Here is a 21,098-nt window from a genome sequence, read left to right as displayed (position 1 = left end):
GTTTTTTATACAGTTTCATGGACATCAGCTCCTCTGCCCAAGAATTCCTAAATCTAATAGCAGTGACAAATAATATTCTGGAACTACTGAACAAATTTTCAATGTGGAGGCCCTTCTTCTTTTTGCAATTTTTAACATTGCATCTCCAAATGGTTTCATCGTTAACATAAAATTTCATGTTGTGGCCATTTTTGCATACTCGTTTATCAGGTAAAAAACCTCTTTCTTGAAAAATGATATGGCATCTTCCTCATTACTTGGTAAATTAAAGAATGTTAATGTGATATTCACAAAAAAAAAAAAAAAAAAAAAAAAATGCAATGGATGTATTTTAAAATAAACAGTGTGAATTCAAAAACCTCATCAGAAAGGAATAATGTAAGAACAGGCTGCAAGAGCAAAAATGCAGCATGGTGCATTTTTGCTCTTGCAGCTAATAATATACGATTACGTGGCGAGGTATAAAAACATGCACCCAAAGCTGATATATGATCGTTTTGTGAAGTGTCAGAACTCGTAGCCAGATTCTGGCAAGAAATCTTAGTTGATTGGCGATTCAATCTCGGGGGTCGCTATATCGAAGAAGTACCCAAATTTCTTTAGTTTAGTATATGACTTTGAACTTCAAAGTGAGACACTAAGCAAAAATATTATAAAGGGCGGATGAATTTTGCCTAGAATCTTACATTTATTTTTTTGCAGTGTCATTTTTCCAATTTAATGCACTTGCCTTGTTTATTAAAATGCTTGTCATTGTAGATACTACTTCCTACTGTACCATCAATATTTGTGTCTTAAATCAATGATTAAAGTGAAGTAGTGACTTACTTTTGATATACTAAATTGACTTCTATGCTAATTTTAAATGCAAGACTATTTTTAGCATTTTATAATTTATAGGATGTTTATTCTTTCCTGAGAACCATATAGTATTTCATGATGATACTAATGAATGAGAGAATTTTTTTGGGAGGGGAGTTGATATTTCATTTAATTTCAAGCATTATAGATTTCCCTAGCATGTTTTTAAGTAATATAATTGCTAAACTCTGATTGGTAGTTAATGGAAGTTTGAATGCTTTAGGTAATTGTTGATGAATAAATATATTTCAAGGTTGAGTTTTAGATTCGTAAGTGGGATATTTTATAGTATGTTCAGTTTCTTTTTTTTTTTTTTTTTTTCCTTATTACATGTTATAGGCTTTGAAAATTTAATATGATGTTATATTATTATTTTTTTTTAAATCAAAACTTGTTTGATATAAAGCTTGTTTGCATGCTGTGTATTTTTCATTATGATTTATATGTTACATGTTTACTCTTTCTAGAAACTGTCTGCTCCAATATCATCTACAGAAGTGTGAAACTTTTTACAATTGTTTATTAAGAATTTCTATCATTTGCCACTTATGTTGCATGTGTAGTAAATTTGTAAAAGTTTCTTTTCCCTGCTGCTTGCATGTGTCATCTGCATTATGCTATTATGATTTTTTCTTAATTTATTTTTTAAAGGAAGAAATGATATATTCCAACTTTCATCATTTGTTGTTATTGTTGCTGGATTTTTCTTTAGTTCTATATAATACACATGAAAAATATTTGCATAATTTTTGCTTTGTATTACTTTCTATTCTGCATCAAGATTAGTCAGAGATTTGCAACTATTTATGCTTAATCTAATATATAGTATTCCCTCGCTAACATGATAATTAGTGCATTATCAAATTTTTTGTAGTTTATCAAAGATATTTTTTGGGGGGTTGGGGGGGTTACATTCACAAAGTTGCAGTGCAAAAAAACACAGTGAGAATTATTTGTTGTTTTACACAAATTGAAGTTTTGATTTTTATTAACTATAGGTATTAATAGGAAACTACATATTGTAACACAAGCCTTTTAATAAAAATGATATTGCAAGATAATTACATTAATTGACAGAGAAATGTCTGTTGTACATACCCTTTCACATTAAAAAAAAAGTTTTAAGCTAATGGCATTTCAGTATTATTATAGTTATTTTCTTTCTAAGTATAATATGATTTGAAAAACCTAATAACATCTATTTCAACAGTCATTGCAGGAATCTAACTCAAATTTAGGTCTTGAGTGGTGAAAGTGCTACTTGTTGAAGAGTATGATTATTATGGTATCTATCGTGACTTGTCGATGAACTTTGTAAATCAAAATGGAGGTATGTGATGCAAGAATTGTAGTTAAAATTTTTTAGAATTTTCAAATACCTTATATTGCATTTAATTTTTTCATACCTTATTTTTTAAAAGGAATAAGTATCTAAGTTGACACAATTTGGCTGTTGTGTGCCTGTTACTTTTTCCCCTTCTATCTGATCTAAAGTAGTCCTGAAGTCTGGGACTCAAATGAGATTGGCATTATAAATGATGGAAGGATTTTGTTATGTTGCTGCTGTTCCCATTTCTGTTTGTACTGTTTCTTGTTACTGATACTCTGCTAAAAATTTCAAACAAGATTCAAGGTGATGGCCATGCTACTGATACTCTGCAATGAGTAATGCTTTCTTCCAGTCACCAATACCCAGCATTTGGTTTTGTTTCTTGTGTAAACACACACACATATATAAATGTACATGCATGTGCACTCACATACACAACACACAAATTAATATAAAACTTGACAAAAGCAAATTGCAAGAATGACTTTGAGAATTATTATCTTGTGCATTTGCTGCTAAAATTGACGTACATTACTTTAAAATGTTAAATTATTACCACGTATGCAAATTTTTTTGAACTAATAAATTACATGATTAAAATAAATGAAAATTAAAAATTAATATGTTGATTTTTTTCACTGCCAGACCTGAACATTGTCAGGAGGTAGGTAGATATAACACCTATACAATCATCATACCTGGCCTATTAGATATGTTTCTGTTAATCCCAAATTGGCTGAGGCTTTAAAATGTAATATTTACCATTTTTAAAAACCATTTTTATGCCTGAAAATTTAAAGACTCTATCCCTACATATATGGCCAGCCAGAGAAGCATATATACGATAGTATAAACTACATTCAAAATGAAAATTCAAAGCATCAGAAAATTTCGGTTGGGTCGTATGCATAAAAATGGCAAAGTGGGCAAAAGCAACACTTTTTACAGGAAAACTATAAACACAGTAAATATATAAGTGGTAAATGCAGTCATAAAATTAAGTATAAAGAATCTGGAATTCAATAAACATTAACACTTTCACTGCTGGTCATGTGAGGTTATGTTGATAGTTAATGCTGTGTGATAGAAATAGATTGTACCCATATGCCAACTTTATGAGAAATATGATTTAAAAGAGGTAACAAAAGATTATTATGTCTACCATATTGATTGCTAAGCCTTTAAGCATAGAATTTTATGACTGCACACCAGTGTGTGATTGGCACTAAAGGTAAATTTATTTTTGCAATGCTGCATGAACCCTGGCACAAGGTATTTAAAAATGAATCAAAATTAGTAACAATAATATGCATTATTTTTGAATGAAACTATGCCACAAACAAATATATATATATATATATTATAAATAAATATGTTATAAGACAGTTACAATGATATTCCTACAAACTAATTTCTGAATGTTATTCATGTATGGTCTTTGCATGAAATGGAACTTTGTCTTCATTCCAAACTACATACATTGACAACTAGTTTCTAACCTTCACTCCATGCCAGTACTAGCACATATTTTCAAAACTTAATGCTGATCGGCAGCAAATTTGTTAATCAATATTTCAGTCTAATTACAAAAATCATATGAATCAATTAAAACTTACTCAAGCAGTAGGTACTTCTAAATGAATGTTGGAAAGAATGTGGATGGGAAAATTATCTGCACTCAGAGCAGCCTTTAATCTCGCCAAATAATATTAATGAAATAGTTGCTATAAAAACTTAAAGAAAAACTTTAAAAAATGGAATTCAGAATCTGGCAAAAATTAAGAAAAAGAAAAATAGAACAGACTAACAGCTCTTTGTGTTATTTTGGCTGCAGTGGCAACTTTCAGAAAATTTGAAATGTCCCCATTAGTCAAAGTTACAGCCATAATGGTAGAAATAAAAATACAAATTTACAGTAAATTACATATTTTACAAATTTTACGTACTAAAAGTAGTTCCTCACCCATTCACCTCATTCTTCCTTTAAAAAAGGGCTTCATTATGTTAAAAAAAAAGGGCTTCATTATGTTAAAAAAAAAATCGCAGTTCATAGATGATGCCAGCTTTTTTTCAGTTTTAATTATTTTTAAACATATTTATTAACTTGATTATTGGCGAATGTTTGTGAAAGCAATAGAATTTCTGGTATGTTGACTTCCCTTAAATTATCTTTTATACAAGCTAGTTGATTATAAATAGTATTTCCTATAACCTTTTTGGAGATGTACTGTTCCGATTAAGTAGCTTAATAGAATTAAAGTCGAAATCTCTTTTGTCAAGTAATGTGACTTCTTTTGGTAATTAAAAATGTTAAGATCCAGAAAATCGACAGCTGGTCAAACTGATGAATCTCAGTTTGTCTTAAGTTTAAGACAGGAAGGCTAAATATTGCTAGATTTGATGAAGTTAAAATTGTTGAAAGAATGATATCATCAATATATCTATAGAAATCTCTACTTTTTAGTAAATAAGTAAAGGTTACATATTTGAGTAGAATAATTCATTCCCATAAAGATGCCATTAATTTGCAGAAAAGTAGTATCTCGGAACTAAATGTAATTGTGAAAAAGAGAGCAGTGGAGATATACCTTCCAGGTAATAGTATCTAAACTTTTACGTATCTGTAACATTGGTAATTCTAATAGACTGGTATAAATTTTTTTCATTGGCTGTGGTGTATAAAGGTTCCCAAAGTCATAGCAATTGATATTAAGTATATTGCTCTTTTACAATTTTAATCACATGATGGTTGTTATAAATGATGCAATTGAAGTGTTTTTCTTTGTTTACATTTTTTAAATTAAGTTTACAAATCTGCTTGAATTTAAGAGAAAAAAATGTAGTCATATCCCTCCTTATAGTTCCTCGTGCCATTAGGAATAAATCTGAAGTTGACTGAGCTCTTTTGGAACTTAAGCAGTGCATATAAGTTAGAAAATCTACTAAAATCAGAATTAAGAAATAATTTTAGTGTTCTGTGGAAAGCATGATGTTTATTATTAATAATTGCTCTTTTGTTACTTTTAGCAACACCATAAGTAACTGCTTGTTTAAGTTCGCTTTCATCAAGAGAGCTGTTACAAATGATGCTGAAATTATTACCGACTTTGTTTTTAGTTATAAAAAATTTAGCCCTAAGAGTAGAAATTTTTTTTGAGTTCTTGCAAGAGGTAAAAACTTTCAGAACTTTGCTGCTTAGACAGTGCTATTTTGCCATTGTTTAATATATGTTTCCATTCCATAAAGGTTTGAGTAGGTAGGCAAAGCTTGAAGCTGGTTCTTAAAATGAAGTCATCTGTATTATCTTCAACATTTTTAATGCATAATGACTTATTAACTGAGCCAACTAACTGGCGTAAATTTAGTACTCTGTTTCATAAGCTGCCTTAAAAAATAATCTTCCAACTATATCAAAATTACCAGTAATAATGTGTTTATTGGGAGAATCCATACAAGAAGGGGGGGAACTACATCATTGCAGTATCAAGTTGCTTTTCAGTTCAGTTCCTGATGGTTGGAAAGCCGGGTTTTTTTTTTTTGGGGGGGGGGTAGTTGAAACAGACATGAGTCCTGGAATCTGTTGTGGGAAAAGATATTGTGATGTTTTAAACCTTTTTTTTAAATTTATTCTATTGAAGGCAAGATGTAGAAAGTTAATAAGAGAGAAATTCATGGTCATCATCTTTCTGTTACTTTGAAATTTAAGTATAATAAAATCTAATACAAAGTCTTTAATATCAGAAAAATTATTGAAAGTACCTATGAAGTACTATTGAAGTTGTGATAATGTAAATGTGTGCAGTAATGTGACACTTTTTAAAGTGAAATCTCAGTATTAAATAAATTAATGAACTTAAGTTGAAGTTTATTAACATTAACCACTAGTATTTTGTTTGTAGTCTTTTTGCCTCATCTAGTTCTTCTAAGAGCGTTTTTACTGAAAATATTAAATCTTCCATAAGTAGTATGATTAAAATATAAAGTACATTTATTAAGATAAGTGTTAAGTCCCTGTTTTTTAAAATGTGCAGATTTTCTGAAAAGCCTAATTTTTAGATTAGGAATAAAATCTAAAATTTTAATTGAAATATCAGTGAAACTGTGTGTTTTAAAATGTTCTATTTCTACTGTGGCCTGAAAAGTATGAGCTGATGCAAGCAATTCATTTTAATGCGAGATCTGTAGTTGTTTATTCTTGATTGTTTTTAGTCTGTCCTATACAAACCTTACTACATTTGTTACAAGTAATAGAGTAAATACAATTAGATGTTTTTCAGACTGCTTTTTCTCACCAAGTTGGATTAGCTGGTGGGGCATTATGTTTGTCTGTATGTTAAACAATTGGAATTTTTACATTCCTATATTTCAAATCAGCAAGATGATAAAAGTAAAAAGGGGGCTAACCTTAATTACAGTCAAGATTTATGAAGGAAAAACTTGAAACCTCAGTTTTGCCTGAAAGTAATAGATTAATTCAAAATCGGAAAGTCCTTGAATTATTAAAATAAGAGTAATAGATAATAATAAAAGAATATATTAAGTTGCTTACTCAGATACAAACTAATATAAAATTGAAAAAAGCAAATTGCAAGAATGACTGTCAAACCTAGAACCCTATGCATTTGCTGCTAAGATTGACATAAATTACTTAAACATGTTAAGTTATAATCAAATAAGTATTTTTTTTAAATAATAAATTGCAAACAAAAGTAATTATTGTATGAAACGAAAAATATAAAAATAGATGCAAATTTAAAAGTTGAATGAATAATAGTCAGTAGTCTTTGGCTGAGAGTGACATCTGAACGAACATTATGTTTTAAATTTTTAACTCTAAAAAATTCAAAAATACATCAAAATTGAAATTGGTATGGTCATTTTATCACTGTCAGATCCGAGCATTGTCAGTAGGTAAGCCTATTGATACAGTTACCTTATCTGACCCAGATTTCTTTCACTCGCATTACTTTCTTTTTTGTTACTTTCAACAATTTTAATCATATCCAGTCTAGCAGTATTTGCTTTTCGTATCTTAGTAACACTAACTCGGAGCAAACCTGACTGTTAATTTTCTGAATCTTGGCATTTTTAATTATCAAGAAGTGAGATTAACTTTTATTCAATTAAGTTAATTAAATGGAGCAGTAACATCTCAAAAAGGCTGTAGAAAATACTATTTATTATCAATTAGTTTGTATCAATAATATTTGCACATAAGTTGAGCAATAGCAACAGGAAATTTTATTACTTTCACAAGTAAGTGGGCAATAATCAAATTCCTAATTATTTTTAAGAAACTACTGAAAAAAAGCTGGCTTCCTCTACAGACTATAAATATTCTTTTACATAATAAAGCCAATTTTTTAAACCGCGAGGAGGAATGAGGTGAATGGGTGAGAAAGTATTTTTATTGTCGTCTATAATAACCTTACTCTGACTTTCCGCCTACATTCTTTTCAGCAGTCATTTAGAAGTAGCTACTGCTTGATAAATTTTAATTAATTCTTCGCCTTTTTTTGTAATTGTATTTTTGTATTTTGATGCCAATTTTTAACATTGTTATAATTCCAGATTGTTTATATTTCAGTAGGCACTTACACAATTGTTTATTGTTTTCTTGCGAGAAGTTTTGTTCACTTTTATACATGTGATCCAACAGGTATTTTTTGATGCCTTGAATTTTTATTTTGAATGTTGTTTATACTATTGTATTTACATTTTTTTAGCAGGCTGGGTATGTAGGGGTAGCGTTTTTTAAATTTTAGAGGTACAAATAATTTTAAAATAATTAATTTTGAATCCTATGCTAATTTGGGATGAACAGAAACATATCTAGTAGACTGGGTATGGTAATTGTATCAGTGTTAAGCTCACATACATCCTGACGATGTTCAGGTCTAACATTGATAAAACAATTGTATTCATTTTTAATTTTCATGTATTTTCTCCTGTTTGAATTTTTAGGTCTAAAAATTAATATTCATTCAGATCTCAGTCTCAAATATTGACTGTTCATTCACCTGCTAAATTTTCATCGATTTATATATTTTTTATTTATTATAATGTATTTTTATTTATTATTTAAAAAATAATTTTTGTTTAAAATTTATTTGAAAAAAAATTTGGCTATTTGTTTATAATTTAACTTTTTAAAAATTTATATATATAGTGTGTATATATATATATAGTCTTCTTCGCTTTTTATTTTAATTTCTTAACTACGTTCACAAAGTTTAAACTCTACAAGCTAGTAGGTCCTTCCTAAAAATCTTGTATTTTTTTACTAATAGCAAATCGCTATTTATTTTATTTTGTACATTTACCTAACCAGGCCATTATGTATAGTTTTTCTTACACCTTAATGTGTTTTTTCAAGCAGACGCGTCAGGAAATGGAACAGAGAATTGACACTAAAGTTTTTAACTAAGTTTTTTCAGTTAATATTCAAGAAGAGTTTCGTGTATAGTTTCAGTTGTCTGTTTCGACGAAATGCGTTATGGAATTAGCTGGATTCGAATATCATTATATAATTTCCCCTGAAGGGTCGGTAATGAGATTCGAATTGGGCTAATTTACCATTTACCGCTTTTTTGTTTTTGTATTTTTGCTTAAGTCTTATATCACACTTTTATTCTATTGTTTAAAGTTTGCCTTACCTTGATCAACATTTCACTTACAATTAGATTTGAATTTTATTTGTAAATATTCTAGTGATAATAATGTTTACACTTAATTGCACTTTATTTTCCATATGTTAAAATTTGTTTCACTGTAACCGCAGTATCTAAGCTACTTTTTAGCGGAAGCACTAAGACTATTCTTTTAACTTGTTTTCTAAATTTTGCAGCTCAATGCACAAAAGTTCTTGACCACAAAGGTCTTTTTTAATTTGTTCTCCTTTCTTTAATTATTTATATTGTTGCGTGCGTACGGGTTCGTTATGAAATGAATGCACAAGTCCGATGAAAAATGAACAAAAAAAATTTATTATTATCACAACAAAAATGCTTAAATTTTCTCAAATTATCATGCAGTATTACAATATCTCACAGTAGTTATCTTTTAACTACTCAAATGTCCAATAGAACGCAATTAAAAACAGCTAAAGAACGCTAATCCGCGAATTCGCTACAATCAACAAGAGCAGTTTTCTAAACAACAACCAACTAAGCAACTACTACAAACTGAGATGTTTTCCTCCTTTTATAAGATTTTAAAATCATGCGCTAGAATTTTCCAGTACTTTCTCGAAATCAAAAAGAGATATTTATTTATTTAATGCACGCGCTCTTGTAATTTCAATTTTACGGCTTAGCTTTCTTTTAATATTCGTCACGCGCTGCACTGCGCGAGAAATAAAATCATTTAATTTGTAATTGAACTAACATTAGCTTTTTAAATACCAAATTCGTAACACTGCCCCCTTCCCAAGGACTGCACATCCCGGGCAGTACAATCCCTGGACAGGAAGCTAAACTTACAACTGTGGCATAAATGCATTAATAAGCATTACATTACAATAATAAACAACATGAAGAATAAATGCAATACATAAAACAAATCAAATACACATTTAAAAACAAAAAAGACCATGGTCTGATACTATTTACAATTATTTACATTACGTACTATGGCCATAGTAATGAGCTAACCTTTCGTAAGAGTTCGAAGATCACGGATCCGAACCACGACGTCATTCGTGTTCAGCACTGTGTATGGACCATCCGAAGGTGACTGTAATTTAGGGCTCAGTCTTTTTCGTTGAATTGGGTTCCAAAACCACACCTTGTCTCCTTTGTTGGATCTCTGTCTAGTAGCTCTTGTGTCGCATCTGGTCTTCACTTTCTCCGTCGCCAAGTTCACTCGCTTTCGAGCGGAACGGTGCATCACTTCAAAATGGGCCTTGACATCTTGGATGTGTTCCTCAGGCGATGAAGGCGCATCCGTACGGCGATGAAACAGGCGGTCACAAGGCAGACGAAGGTCTCGACCGAAGAGCATCTGAGATGGAGAATAGCTGGTAGTCTGGTGTTTCTTTTCGAACCTAGCATGATTTCGGCTGTTTCTCGAGCTGGTTCTTTCGGACAAAGCGTCGGCATTTCCAGGTGATTGATCCCTTCTTAGGATGGATAGTCATGTCTTTAGATCCTGAAAGCAGTTTGTTGTTTTTCAAGTCTAAGGAAAAATTGTATTTCCTTAAAAAGTCCAATCCGAGTATGCATGGATCTGTAATATCCGCCACATATGCCGTGTGATGGTAGGCGGCACTTCCAAACGTGATGTTTACGTTTAACTTCCCAGTTATGTCGATCTTGTCACCAGACGCAGTCTGAAGGGTAACACAGGATGGCGTCCAAATAAGTTTATCTTTAAATTGTTCAGCTAAATCTTTCCTAATGATGGTAACATTAGCTCCTGTGTCAATGATCATACTGCAAGGAACTCCATCGATATTCCCATTGATGGACAGCCCGTTATTGTTGCCACTCACTGTATAAATTTTAAGAGCTTTAAAACAAGGTTTTTCACTATCTGGCAACCTCCGTTCCTCGATATGGTCACTAATTTGTTTACTGCGTTGTTGCTGGGAAATGGTCTTATTTTCCGTACCTCGGGGTGTTCTACAGTTTCTTCGTATGTGGCCTTCAACTCCACAGTTCCAGCACTTTAGAATTAGTTTCTTTTCACTTCTGTTCCGTCTCAAGCCAATGACTTGTCTGGTAAAATCATCTGCTTTATATTCCGTACCCTGGGGTGTTCTGCAATTCCGTCTTAGGTGACCTTCACTACCACATCTCCAACACCTTAGAGCCACTTTCTTCTCGCTCCTACTCCGTATCAAATCTTCGACTTGTCTGGCTAAATCATCTAAACGAGCCATCAGTTGATCCACTGGCTCATGGACTCGCACAGCTCTAACTGGGTAGCGATCTCTACTAGTTGCTTGCTGGGCTGCCTCGAACTTCATGGCGTACAACAGAGCGCTTTTTATGTCCTTTACATCTGCCATTCGAAGAGCTTTCTGTATTTCAGTATCTCGGATGCCGTCGATAAAGTATTGTAAGGACAGGATTTCCCTTGTTTCTGTCGGGCATTCCGAAAAGGCGAGATGGGACAGCCTTTCAACATCCGCGGCGAGCTCCTGAAGTGTTTCGGTAGGCTGCTGTTGATGAGATTTTAATTGGAGCCTGCTGTAGTCTTTTAAACATTTCCCGCCGAAGCGCAGCTCCAAAGCGCCGGATAGAGCTTCGAAATCTAACCTTTTGTTTTCGGGAAGAGTCTGAAGGATATCCGCTGCGTCGGCTCTTAGAGAAGCGGCGAGATGACAGGCCTTAGCTTGGGAATCCCATCCATTCGCATCCGCCACGATAGAAAATTGTGTCTTATACACCTGCCAGGAGGTCTTCCCATCATATGTGGATAGCTTCAGAGGTGGACGAGCAGGCATTGGTAAGAATTTAAAATCATCACTCCTGCTCCCTGCCGACGCTACGAATTTCTTTAAAGTATCCATTTCTTTGGCAACTGCAGAAACTCTCTCATCAATTTGTTGTTCGATTTGGTGTTGGACGGCACAAACTCTTCCTTCAATTCGTTCCTCCACAGCAGAAACTCTCCCTTCTATATGTTCTTTTACAGAAGAAACTCTTTCTTCTATTTCTTCTTTCACCGAAGAAACTCTTTCTTCAATATGATCTTTTACGGAAGAAACCTTTTCTTCAATATGTCCAACTTTATTTTCAACTGCGTCAATTCTGCCTTCCATAGCTTCAAATTTATTTTCTATTATGCAAGTAATTTCTCTTTTCATTTCTTCTTGACCAGCTTGAACGGCTTTCATTTCGTCCTTAACGGATTCCTGGCCCAATTTCATTTCTTCCTTAACGGATTCCTGGCCCAATTTCATTTCCTCTTTAATTTCTTCTTTAAATGAGGCAAAGGCTGATATTAACTGCCTTAATTGCTCTTCCATCGCTCTTGTTATTGGCATTCAAATCCCACCGCTGCCACCAAAAATTGTTGCGTGCGTACGGGTTCGTTATGAAATGAATGCACAAGTCCGATGAAAAATGAACAAAAAAAATTTATTATTATCACAACAAAAATGCTTAAATTTTCTCAAATTATCATGCAGTATTACAATATCTCACAGTAGTTATCTTTTAACTACTCAAATGTCCAATAGAACGCAATTAAAAACAGCTAAAGAACGCTAATCCGCGAATTCGCTACAATCAACAAGAGCAGTTTTCTAAACAACAACCAACTAAGCAACTACTACAAACTGAGATGTTTTCCTCCTTTTATAAGATTTTAAAATCACGCGCTAGAATTTTCCAGTACTTTCTCGAAATCAAAAAGAGATATTTATTTATTTAATGCACGCGCTCTTGTAATTTCAATTTTACGGCTTAGCTTTCTTTTAATATTCGTCACGCACTGCACTGCGCGAGAAATAAAATCATTTAATTTGTAATTGAACTAACATTAGCTTTTTAAATACCAAATTCGTAACAATATATATAAAAGTAAATGAAAGACATATTAATATCTTAAAAAAAATATTGTGTGCAGAGCTGCTGTAGGATTAAAAGTAGGAAATAAGTAAAAGTGAACCTGCTAACTAACTCTAGCTTAATTTGATGGCATTTAATTTATAGGATGACAAAACTTGAAATGCGGACAGTTTGTCATTCCTTGTCTTCCTGTTTATCTTCATAATTTTTGTTTGCAATTTGTCCTTTTGTCTTGAATTAGGAATTTGTTTGTGTTTATAATTTGATCCTTTTGCTTTGAATTAGGAAGAATTGTAGAATTAAATATTGTAACATTCAGCTAGGCTTACTTGTGCTCACTTTTTCGTGGCATATACAAATACACACATGAAAAAGTGCAGTATTATGTAAAAAAGCCATGAACTCCTTATGTTTAATACAGATATTATTTTATATGAAAAAGAAATAATTGCTGCTTAGTTTGACATGTGTAATGTAAAGAAGTCAGTCTAGTGCATTGCCACTGTAAGTGGTGGTAACTGCCGTTCTGTATCCCAGTACAGAAGGGAAATTATGTTCATTATGTATTTGAGGTATGCAACTCAGTAGTTTTGGTATGTTATCAGGTTTCATCTGCTGTAGCTAAGATTGGTCTGTGCTGTGCTATCATGACCAGATGCATTTATTAGGTGATACATCTAGTGAATGCATGGCCTGAAAAAGAACAACAGGCTGTTACACTTCAGATATGTAATGGTGGTTATCCGGTGCAGTGAGAATTGGAAATCAGTGGCATCTTATACCATAATGCTAGATGATGGATTGGTACTCTGATATGTAATGTGGGACTTACTCTGTCTGTCCCTGTTCTACCGTTGGATAGCATCATGGTGCTACAGAGGGGATTCATATGAAAATTTTATATGTCATTGATCCCATCATATGCAATAGTCTAGGGTCTCATAGCAGTCTCAGAGACCTATGATATGCATTCTGAAGTAATGGGTACCTGGCAAAAATTTCCCAGTGGTATGTCAGTGTTCAACTATATGTGCAGTAACTGGTTGCTTTGCAGTACATCAAGTTTTTCTAATACTTGAGTTGTGGCAGTACTGTCCAGTAATTAACTATGCATATAGTATGTCCATTATCATGGTCTTTCATATGATTCAGCTGTTGTGATTTTTCACTTCATTGAGTCCATTTTTCCTCATGTTTGCATCACTATGCAAATAGTCTATCTTAACACAAATGTTAGTTTCTCAAAAGGTAGTTTTCAGTTTCAATATGCCATAGATTTCTAGCCGTTAATGTTGGAAATCTTTTTTATGGCAGCCATATTTCTTAACAGGATCTAGTTTAAGCTGCCTATGCACAGGAGCAATGAAAAACACAAATCCGAAACTTAACAGTAGCTCTTTGTTCTACCCATGTACAGTGCTTCCAATCAGTATTTCTGAGGTACATAAATGGCATATATGTGTACTGCTATTAATTTATTGCCTTTCATGATTATTTGCATATCATGCAATTTTAAGTTGATCTGTTGTATCTTTTCTATTACTCTGTACATAAAATGCTTATTTTGGAATTAAAATTATGATATGAGTTAAAATTATGTAAGTTACAAACATTAGTTCATAATGTTCATAAATTTCAGATTGGAATGCAGAACTTAGTGTGTGTCATGTAAATGGCTTTATGGAAAGAAAAAAAATTTTGAGCTGGTGCTAATTGTGTGAGATTTGATGTAGTGAAGCTTTGCAGTTTCATAGGCCATAATAATTTTAGAATTTGGATTTAACAGCATTGTAATTTTAAAATGATCATACTTGGAAATAATAATTTATAAATTTTGCATAGATTGAAAAGAGCAAAAAATATTTGTAGTTAAATATGTGAAATTTCTTATATTGTTCTGCAATTCTAAATTATTTTTTCTATCTGAGATAGAACAAATAATTATTGTATTAATGATAATCATGGAAAATATTTATTACCGAATGTATGGGATAACAAGTAATTTGAATCAGTAATTAGTTCATCATATTAGAATGCTAGAAATTAACCATTTTGGGGCACTTAAAAGATGACACATAGGAGACTAAACTGCCAGACAGACAATGAATGAATTGCGTACATTCTGTAATAAGGTTATTGTAGTATTTAAGTTGAAAGGGATCATTGATTTTATGCATATAATTTTAGAATTTCAGTCTTTTAATTTTTCTTGATTTCTGTGATCAGATCTTTTGCTGTTTTAAAGATGATTCCTTAAATTTCTTTAAAGTGTTGTTTAATGTTTAATAAACATTCTACTGCTCTTTTACTGATAAATACTTCTAACACAATATTTTTCCTCTTTTTGTTCTGATAAGCATCAAGAATTAGTTATTGAGTTTCGTAGTATTTGTTTATATATTTTTAGAGACTGTTTTTTTGTGTGAATGTGTGACTACAGCCAAAGTTACCCCCTTCGAATGGCAGGCACTTGCCTTATCAGCATTGGCGACTTCTAAGGCCAGAAGTGGTGACCATTTTACTATGGAGGCTCCTATTAGGTGGCCACCATTGCCTCCTATGAGGGGACAGACAATTTACATCCATGCCTTCTCCGGCATTCGAACCCGTGCTCTTCAGTATCGCAGTTGACTCCCATACCCAGTATACTGCTTGGGCGGCTACTACAGCCAAAGTATGAAACCTTTTAAAATTAAGTTTTAAAATCGACATCATCTGTAAAAGTCAGCCTATAGTGTGAATTTTTTTATGCAGTGCAGTCCATGAGTTTTGACTTTTCTGTCCTTATTTTGTTTCATGGATTCAACGTCCATATATAATGACTTAATGAGTTTTACATATTTCCATCTATTTAGTGCTATTAATACAGATCAACGACAGTGTGGAAAAAAAACCATAGGACATTAATAATAGTTTGGTTTTTGATTGGGTTTTATGTGCTATATGAAATTTACTTTGTACTGGAAAAAACTAAATTGTTTTCATGGCTATCCATAGGTGAAGCATAAATACAAGCCAGTGTTCCTTAAAAAAAAATCCTCCATAATGACTTTCTTCCTTTTTTTTTTTTTTTTTTTTTTACTAACATTGTAAAGTCTACTTTTCATTTCCAGTGATGAGTTGTTTGAGGAAAAACTAATTTTCATTGCATTTAAGTAATGAAACCTTGCACAGACAAATAACACTAAATTTTTGATTATTCAATTAATGTGCAATGCTGGCCATTAAAATTGCAACACCATGAAGGAAAGCAAATGCGAAAAAGATTGCATGTAAACAGTGTGGTATGAAGACAAAATGATTAAATATGTACGCACATTGGAGGTTTACAGGGTTGCAAACTTAGTAGAAACAGCTGCCATACCGGGCAGCTAAAACGGCCTTTAAACCATTAGGCATGGAGCTGAGAATACAGAAATGGACAACTCATTCCATGCTGCTTCATGTCTATGCCACATTTCATCAATTGTATTAGCTGGAGAGAGGTGGTGGGCCAGTCTCTCATTTAGCCATGACCAAACGTTTTCAGTGGGTGACAGATCTGGAGACTGTGCAGGCCAGGGTAGCAATCAAATACCCTGTGTATCGAGGAAGGTCCGAACATGACATGCAACATGTGGTCTTGCATTATCTTTACTATATATTGCTTAGGAATATATGGAATATACTGTTTAGGGGTCTTGAAGATAGGGCACAACCACTGGACGTAAAAAGTCAGAAATGTACCCATCTGCATTGAAATTATCATCCATCCGAACTAGAGATGTGCGTGTCGTGTACCAAATGGCTGCCCAAGCCGTCACACCAGGTGCAGAACCTCTATGTCGATATCAAATGCAAGCAGATGACATGCAGGCTCCTGGGACCCTCCAGACACGTATACGGTCATCAAAATACTGCACATAGAACCGGCACTCATTTGGAAAGGTGACATTGTGCCACTCCTGTAGCCAGCTTTGTCATTTGGTGCACCTGTCGCTGTCTGTCTCTATGCTACTTTGTCAAAGGAAGCGAAGTAATGGTCACCCTCCTGATAGTCCACGCTGCTGATAACGTCAACGCACCTTATGAGCTGATACTGGGCGTGCTACAAACTTGCCCATTTCCTGACTAATGGTCCGTGATGTGGTCATACAGTTTTGCAGGGCTTACCTCACAATATGTCTGTTCTTTCTGGCATTAGTCATGGGAGGGCATTGAGATCCTGCATGCTGTTCAGTATGATCCTCAGCACTTTATTGATTCCATATTCGCATGACAGTGGTTGGATGTCGACCAGTGCAACCGGTGATATCACAGAACGATAATCTACACTCTTGACAGGCAACGATCCTGCCTCTATCGAATTTCGAAACTTGCAGGTAAGCATTTCCTCTTCTTATCCGAGGATAACATGATATTCTGAGCAAACTCCAACCTTACAAAGCACTTTCCGAATGAGAAATCCACTACATAACTTTTCTTTTATGCTGTGCTTCAGATGTCTTTTCTCCCTCCTGCATCGTCTAAATGTGCTGAAATACTAATGATTTGCACATTCCAACTTCTTCCTTTGACGTTCGTCAGATCATTCTTTCCTCATGTTGCAATTTTAATGGCCAGCAGTGTAGTACCAAAATAATGAGCTTCCAGTCTTTCATATATGACTCAAAACCATAATGGTATTAATATTAAGTGTCTCATCATTCTCACTAGTTATCAAATGAGAGGTGCTATTAATCATCGTTTGATTTTATCCACAGCTGTGGTGACAGGTCATACAGCGCAAAATGTATCTTTGACATGAAAATTTCTTTTATTTATCTCCATAACCATTTTCTGTTTGTTAAATCATCTGCAGCACCAACCCTATACATGATGCAAGGTAACAAGGATCTCTTTTTCATAATAAAGAAAGGATAGTAAGAAAAATGTCTGTTATTTGTATTACTATAGGGCATATTGATCACAATAAAGCAGCTCGGATCTAAGTTTTAAAATGAGGAATTTTATCCGCTTTAATTGTATAATGGTTAAGGGAAGTGGAAAAATGAGATAAATATGTTACTACCCCATTAATTATCCATATACAATGAATGTACTTTGGCATTTGCTTAAAAATTATTTTCATGTTATAGCATTTCAAAATGTATAAAACAATCCTGACCATGCTTTAATGAAAATATATATGTATATGCATTCTTATGTTTATCTCTTGAACAAAACATTAATTAGTTGATGACAATCAGTAAAAATTCAGCTTCAAGAGTAGATATGGCAAAAATCAATATGATTTTTGTTACCTTGCAGGTATTATATATTTTGAAGACAGTATTAAACTTATTAAATGCTTACTATACCATATAAAGTGAATGTTTTTCTTATTTTAAAAAAACTCGTACCTTTTTTTAAAAATTGTTTTTACATATTTGCTGTATCTTTGTAACGAAAAAACATTAGCAATTTGTGCTTTTGTAGAATATATATCAATTAAAACTTGTCAATTTCAAATCAGTAGGAGCCTTTGTGTGTGCTGTAAAAGTGTATCTTTGTAGTAAAAAAAAGTGTTGGCAGTTACGCTTTTGTAAAATAGTTATCAGTTAAAATTGTCAATTTCATATCGGTAGGAGCCTTCGTATATGCTCTTAAAAGTGTCATTTTAAAATGTGTATTCATGGCAAAAAGTAAAATGAGCTTTATAATCTAATTGTGAGCATTTATCTGATGTATGCTAAGTTTGTCAACATATTGTTGAATACCTTATAGTTAGCAGTTGTGGTCTTTTTAAAAAGGTATGAGTATAATAGATCCATGGCATCATTTAAGTTTTCAAAATTTTTTAAAAATTTGTGCGAAGAGTAGATAAATTTGGGTTTTATTGGAGATGCTTGCTTGCTTTATCAGCATTAGCACAGAATCTGTCTTAGGGTAATGGTAATCTCTAAGTAAGAAAGAAACAAATATAATCTTTCATTCTACAAATTCTAAACTATTTTGATTTGATCATCTTTACACAATATGCATATGTGGAGCCTGTTTCTTGGTTTTGAATTAGTGTAGCTTTTAAAAATATTCTCTAGGTAGATTATCATTACTGTTATAAGAGACAGTGAATTTTCTTTACTGATAACTCATAATTCTTTACGATTAATTTATGATTCATGATTTAATTTTTTCTTTAACAATGAATTGAACATTCAAGCACAAACAATATTGTTTATCAAAATGTTTTTTTGTAACTTTCTGTTACAGTAATTCCTGTGATCCTTCATGCCATCTTATCACTTTTATGATGAAATAATAATTAAGTAAAAAAAGTAATTTGAAAAAGATTGCATGATTTTTTAATCTCCACCCATTGTTAATACAGTGAGTGACAAATAATAAAATTGTCCTTTTCACATTTGATTAATGTCTATGACAAGGTAATTTTTAGTTTAAATGCTGTATAAGTTGACAATTTTAAGGAAAAAAATCAAACTTTGAAGTAGGGGGTCGACTTATACGCAAAACCTTTAAAAAGAAAAAAAAGAAAAGAAAAGAAGATCTGCCGTCACTGATCGATGACACATCAGCAAACTTGATTATTACATATATCGTTAGGCCCACCAGCGGCCGAGCGGTAAAGTCGCTGAACACTGGTAGTTTGGTCCGAGGTTCGAATCCCGTGAATGGGCTGGCTGCATGGGCGTTTTCGTGGTTTTCCCCATGTGTAATGTGTATATGAGCCAGTTCCCCTTAGAAAGTCCTCCACGAAAGGCATCCCTCCCTTTAGGCAGATAGCCCTTGAGGCTTTGCCATAATCACACACACACATACATATATCGTTATCGTTCGTACAGAAAAAAAAAAATTATTTATTCTTTCCATTTTATTTATTAGTTTTTTATTAAATTTGTTTGTGCAGCATTTGACAGCATTTCCAGCATGTGTTCATGTTTGCTTCCAGAAAAATGGTTGAATGGACAACACCCTAATGACTGATTGGTTTCAAAATCTATGGTTTTAAAAACCATATGTAATTTTAAGGAAACCTTCCTTTTTGATTTGGGATATGTTTCGACTGCATCGTGCTTATCATGTGCTAAAATGGAAATAAGCAAAAATTTGCTAAAGTGCGAGTGTAATTTTATCAAGTACATTGGCATGCTGTTTATCAGCAGTGGCAAATTTATTTTTCTCAAAAGTCGGGGGGGGGGGGGATCGACTTATGCGCAGGTATATATGGTACCTGTTCTTAATCATAAGTATTAAGCTATTATTGCTAGTACCAAATATTATACAAATAGGCTATCTGATGTGATCTGAAAAGGATCTCTTGTTTTTAGGTATGCTCTGTAGTGTGACTTAAATATCTGTATTATAAGTATCCTATGATTTTGTTTTGTTTTTGTTTCCCAGATTAATTTTATGCTATTTGGTCACAGTCAATTTTATACTATCTAAAGTGCGCTATCTGGCCACAAGTATTGGGATATCTACCAGTGGAAAATTTTGGCTGTAATATCAGTGGCATTATCAGGATCAAAGCTAACCATTTTTTCTCCAAGTGCGGTATCTGCGAGTCTTTAAATTCTGCTGTCCAGCACTTCTCTAAATTCTATAAATTTTACTATGCATGAATTCTGGCAGTGTTTCTTCTAAATTCTAAAAAAATTTTCCATTTGTAGATTTGCTACAAGTTGCTTTTCTAAATTAAAAAAAAAAAAAAAAAATCTGCTTATGGTGTGACTGCACTGGTTGCATTGCCCATGGAAGCATGACTTTTAATGTAACAGCGGTTGAATTTAGTAACATAAATCAAAATCATGTACTATAAAAGTAGTATGCATGAAAAATCTGTACATCACATTATCAATAAATTTCCAATCATCAGTCAGTTCAGAATTTTCTTCGGTTGTTAACCATACCAATGTTGGTAAAGTAAAGAGGAAGTTGGGTTTGGTAATGTGAGTCACATATAAGTATTGAAAATGCTGCACCTTCCTGTAACAGTATGCAAAATTTCATTATGTTGCAGTCCTCTTACGCCAAGAATGAGCTGGTTTTTGGTGTCTGTGAGGCAGATTATGAATATTCAGGTTTATCCAGACATTTTCAATTAACCTGTGCTGTTTGTGCTCTGGAAACTGTCTGAAATAGTTCTGTACTTTATCAACGTGAGAGTGTTATTCAAAAATAATGATCTGTTACTGCATATTTCTGGGAGATATCTATGGAGGAGCCTATCTTAACTTCAGCCAAATTAAATATTTGTGTAATAAGTTAGAACCAGAGCCGCCACCAGAGTAGGTGCAACCTGTGTGGTTGCACTGGGGGAGAGCAACATTTTTAGAATTCTGAGAAGCATCAAGTAGCAAAATTTTTAGAATTTAGGGGAGGCAATGGGAAGCAGAGTGGCAAAATTTATA

At 32.9% G+C, this 21,098-nt stretch overlaps 1 protein-coding gene across 20 annotated transcripts in view; it reads left to right on the top strand.

Annotated features, from left to right (window-relative positions):
* The window catches only part of LOC146997287 (uncharacterized), a 53,614-nt gene that overhangs the window by 23,203 nt on the left and 9,313 nt on the right, over positions 1 to 21,098 (top strand). For 9 of the 20 annotated variants that reach the window (XR_015041264.1, XR_015041267.1, XR_015041268.1 and 6 more), the window contains one exon: positions 2,072 to 2,191. The exons of 7 other annotated variants lie outside the window; for them this stretch is intronic. Coding sequence is in view for 2 of the 13 variants with exons in the window: in XM_085817159.1 (XP_085673285.1) it covers positions 1,329 to 1,647 (319 nt within the window). In the remaining 11 variants the exon portion in view is untranslated. Of the gene's footprint in view, positions 1 to 1,328; positions 1,676 to 2,071; positions 2,192 to 15,115; positions 15,753 to 21,098 lie in introns of those variants that run through there. 4 more of the 20 variants (XR_015041266.1, XM_085817161.1, XR_015041273.1 and 1 more) reach the window with 4 other exon arrangements.

Source organism: Stegodyphus dumicola, chromosome 5, assembly GCF_044657685.1.
Source record: "Stegodyphus dumicola isolate Sdum_Otavi_A_Nest chromosome 5, ASM4465768v1".
Taxonomy (NCBI): Eukaryota; Metazoa; Arthropoda; class Arachnida; order Araneae; family Eresidae; genus Stegodyphus; species Stegodyphus dumicola.
This window is presented reverse-complemented; position numbering and strand designations above follow the sequence as displayed.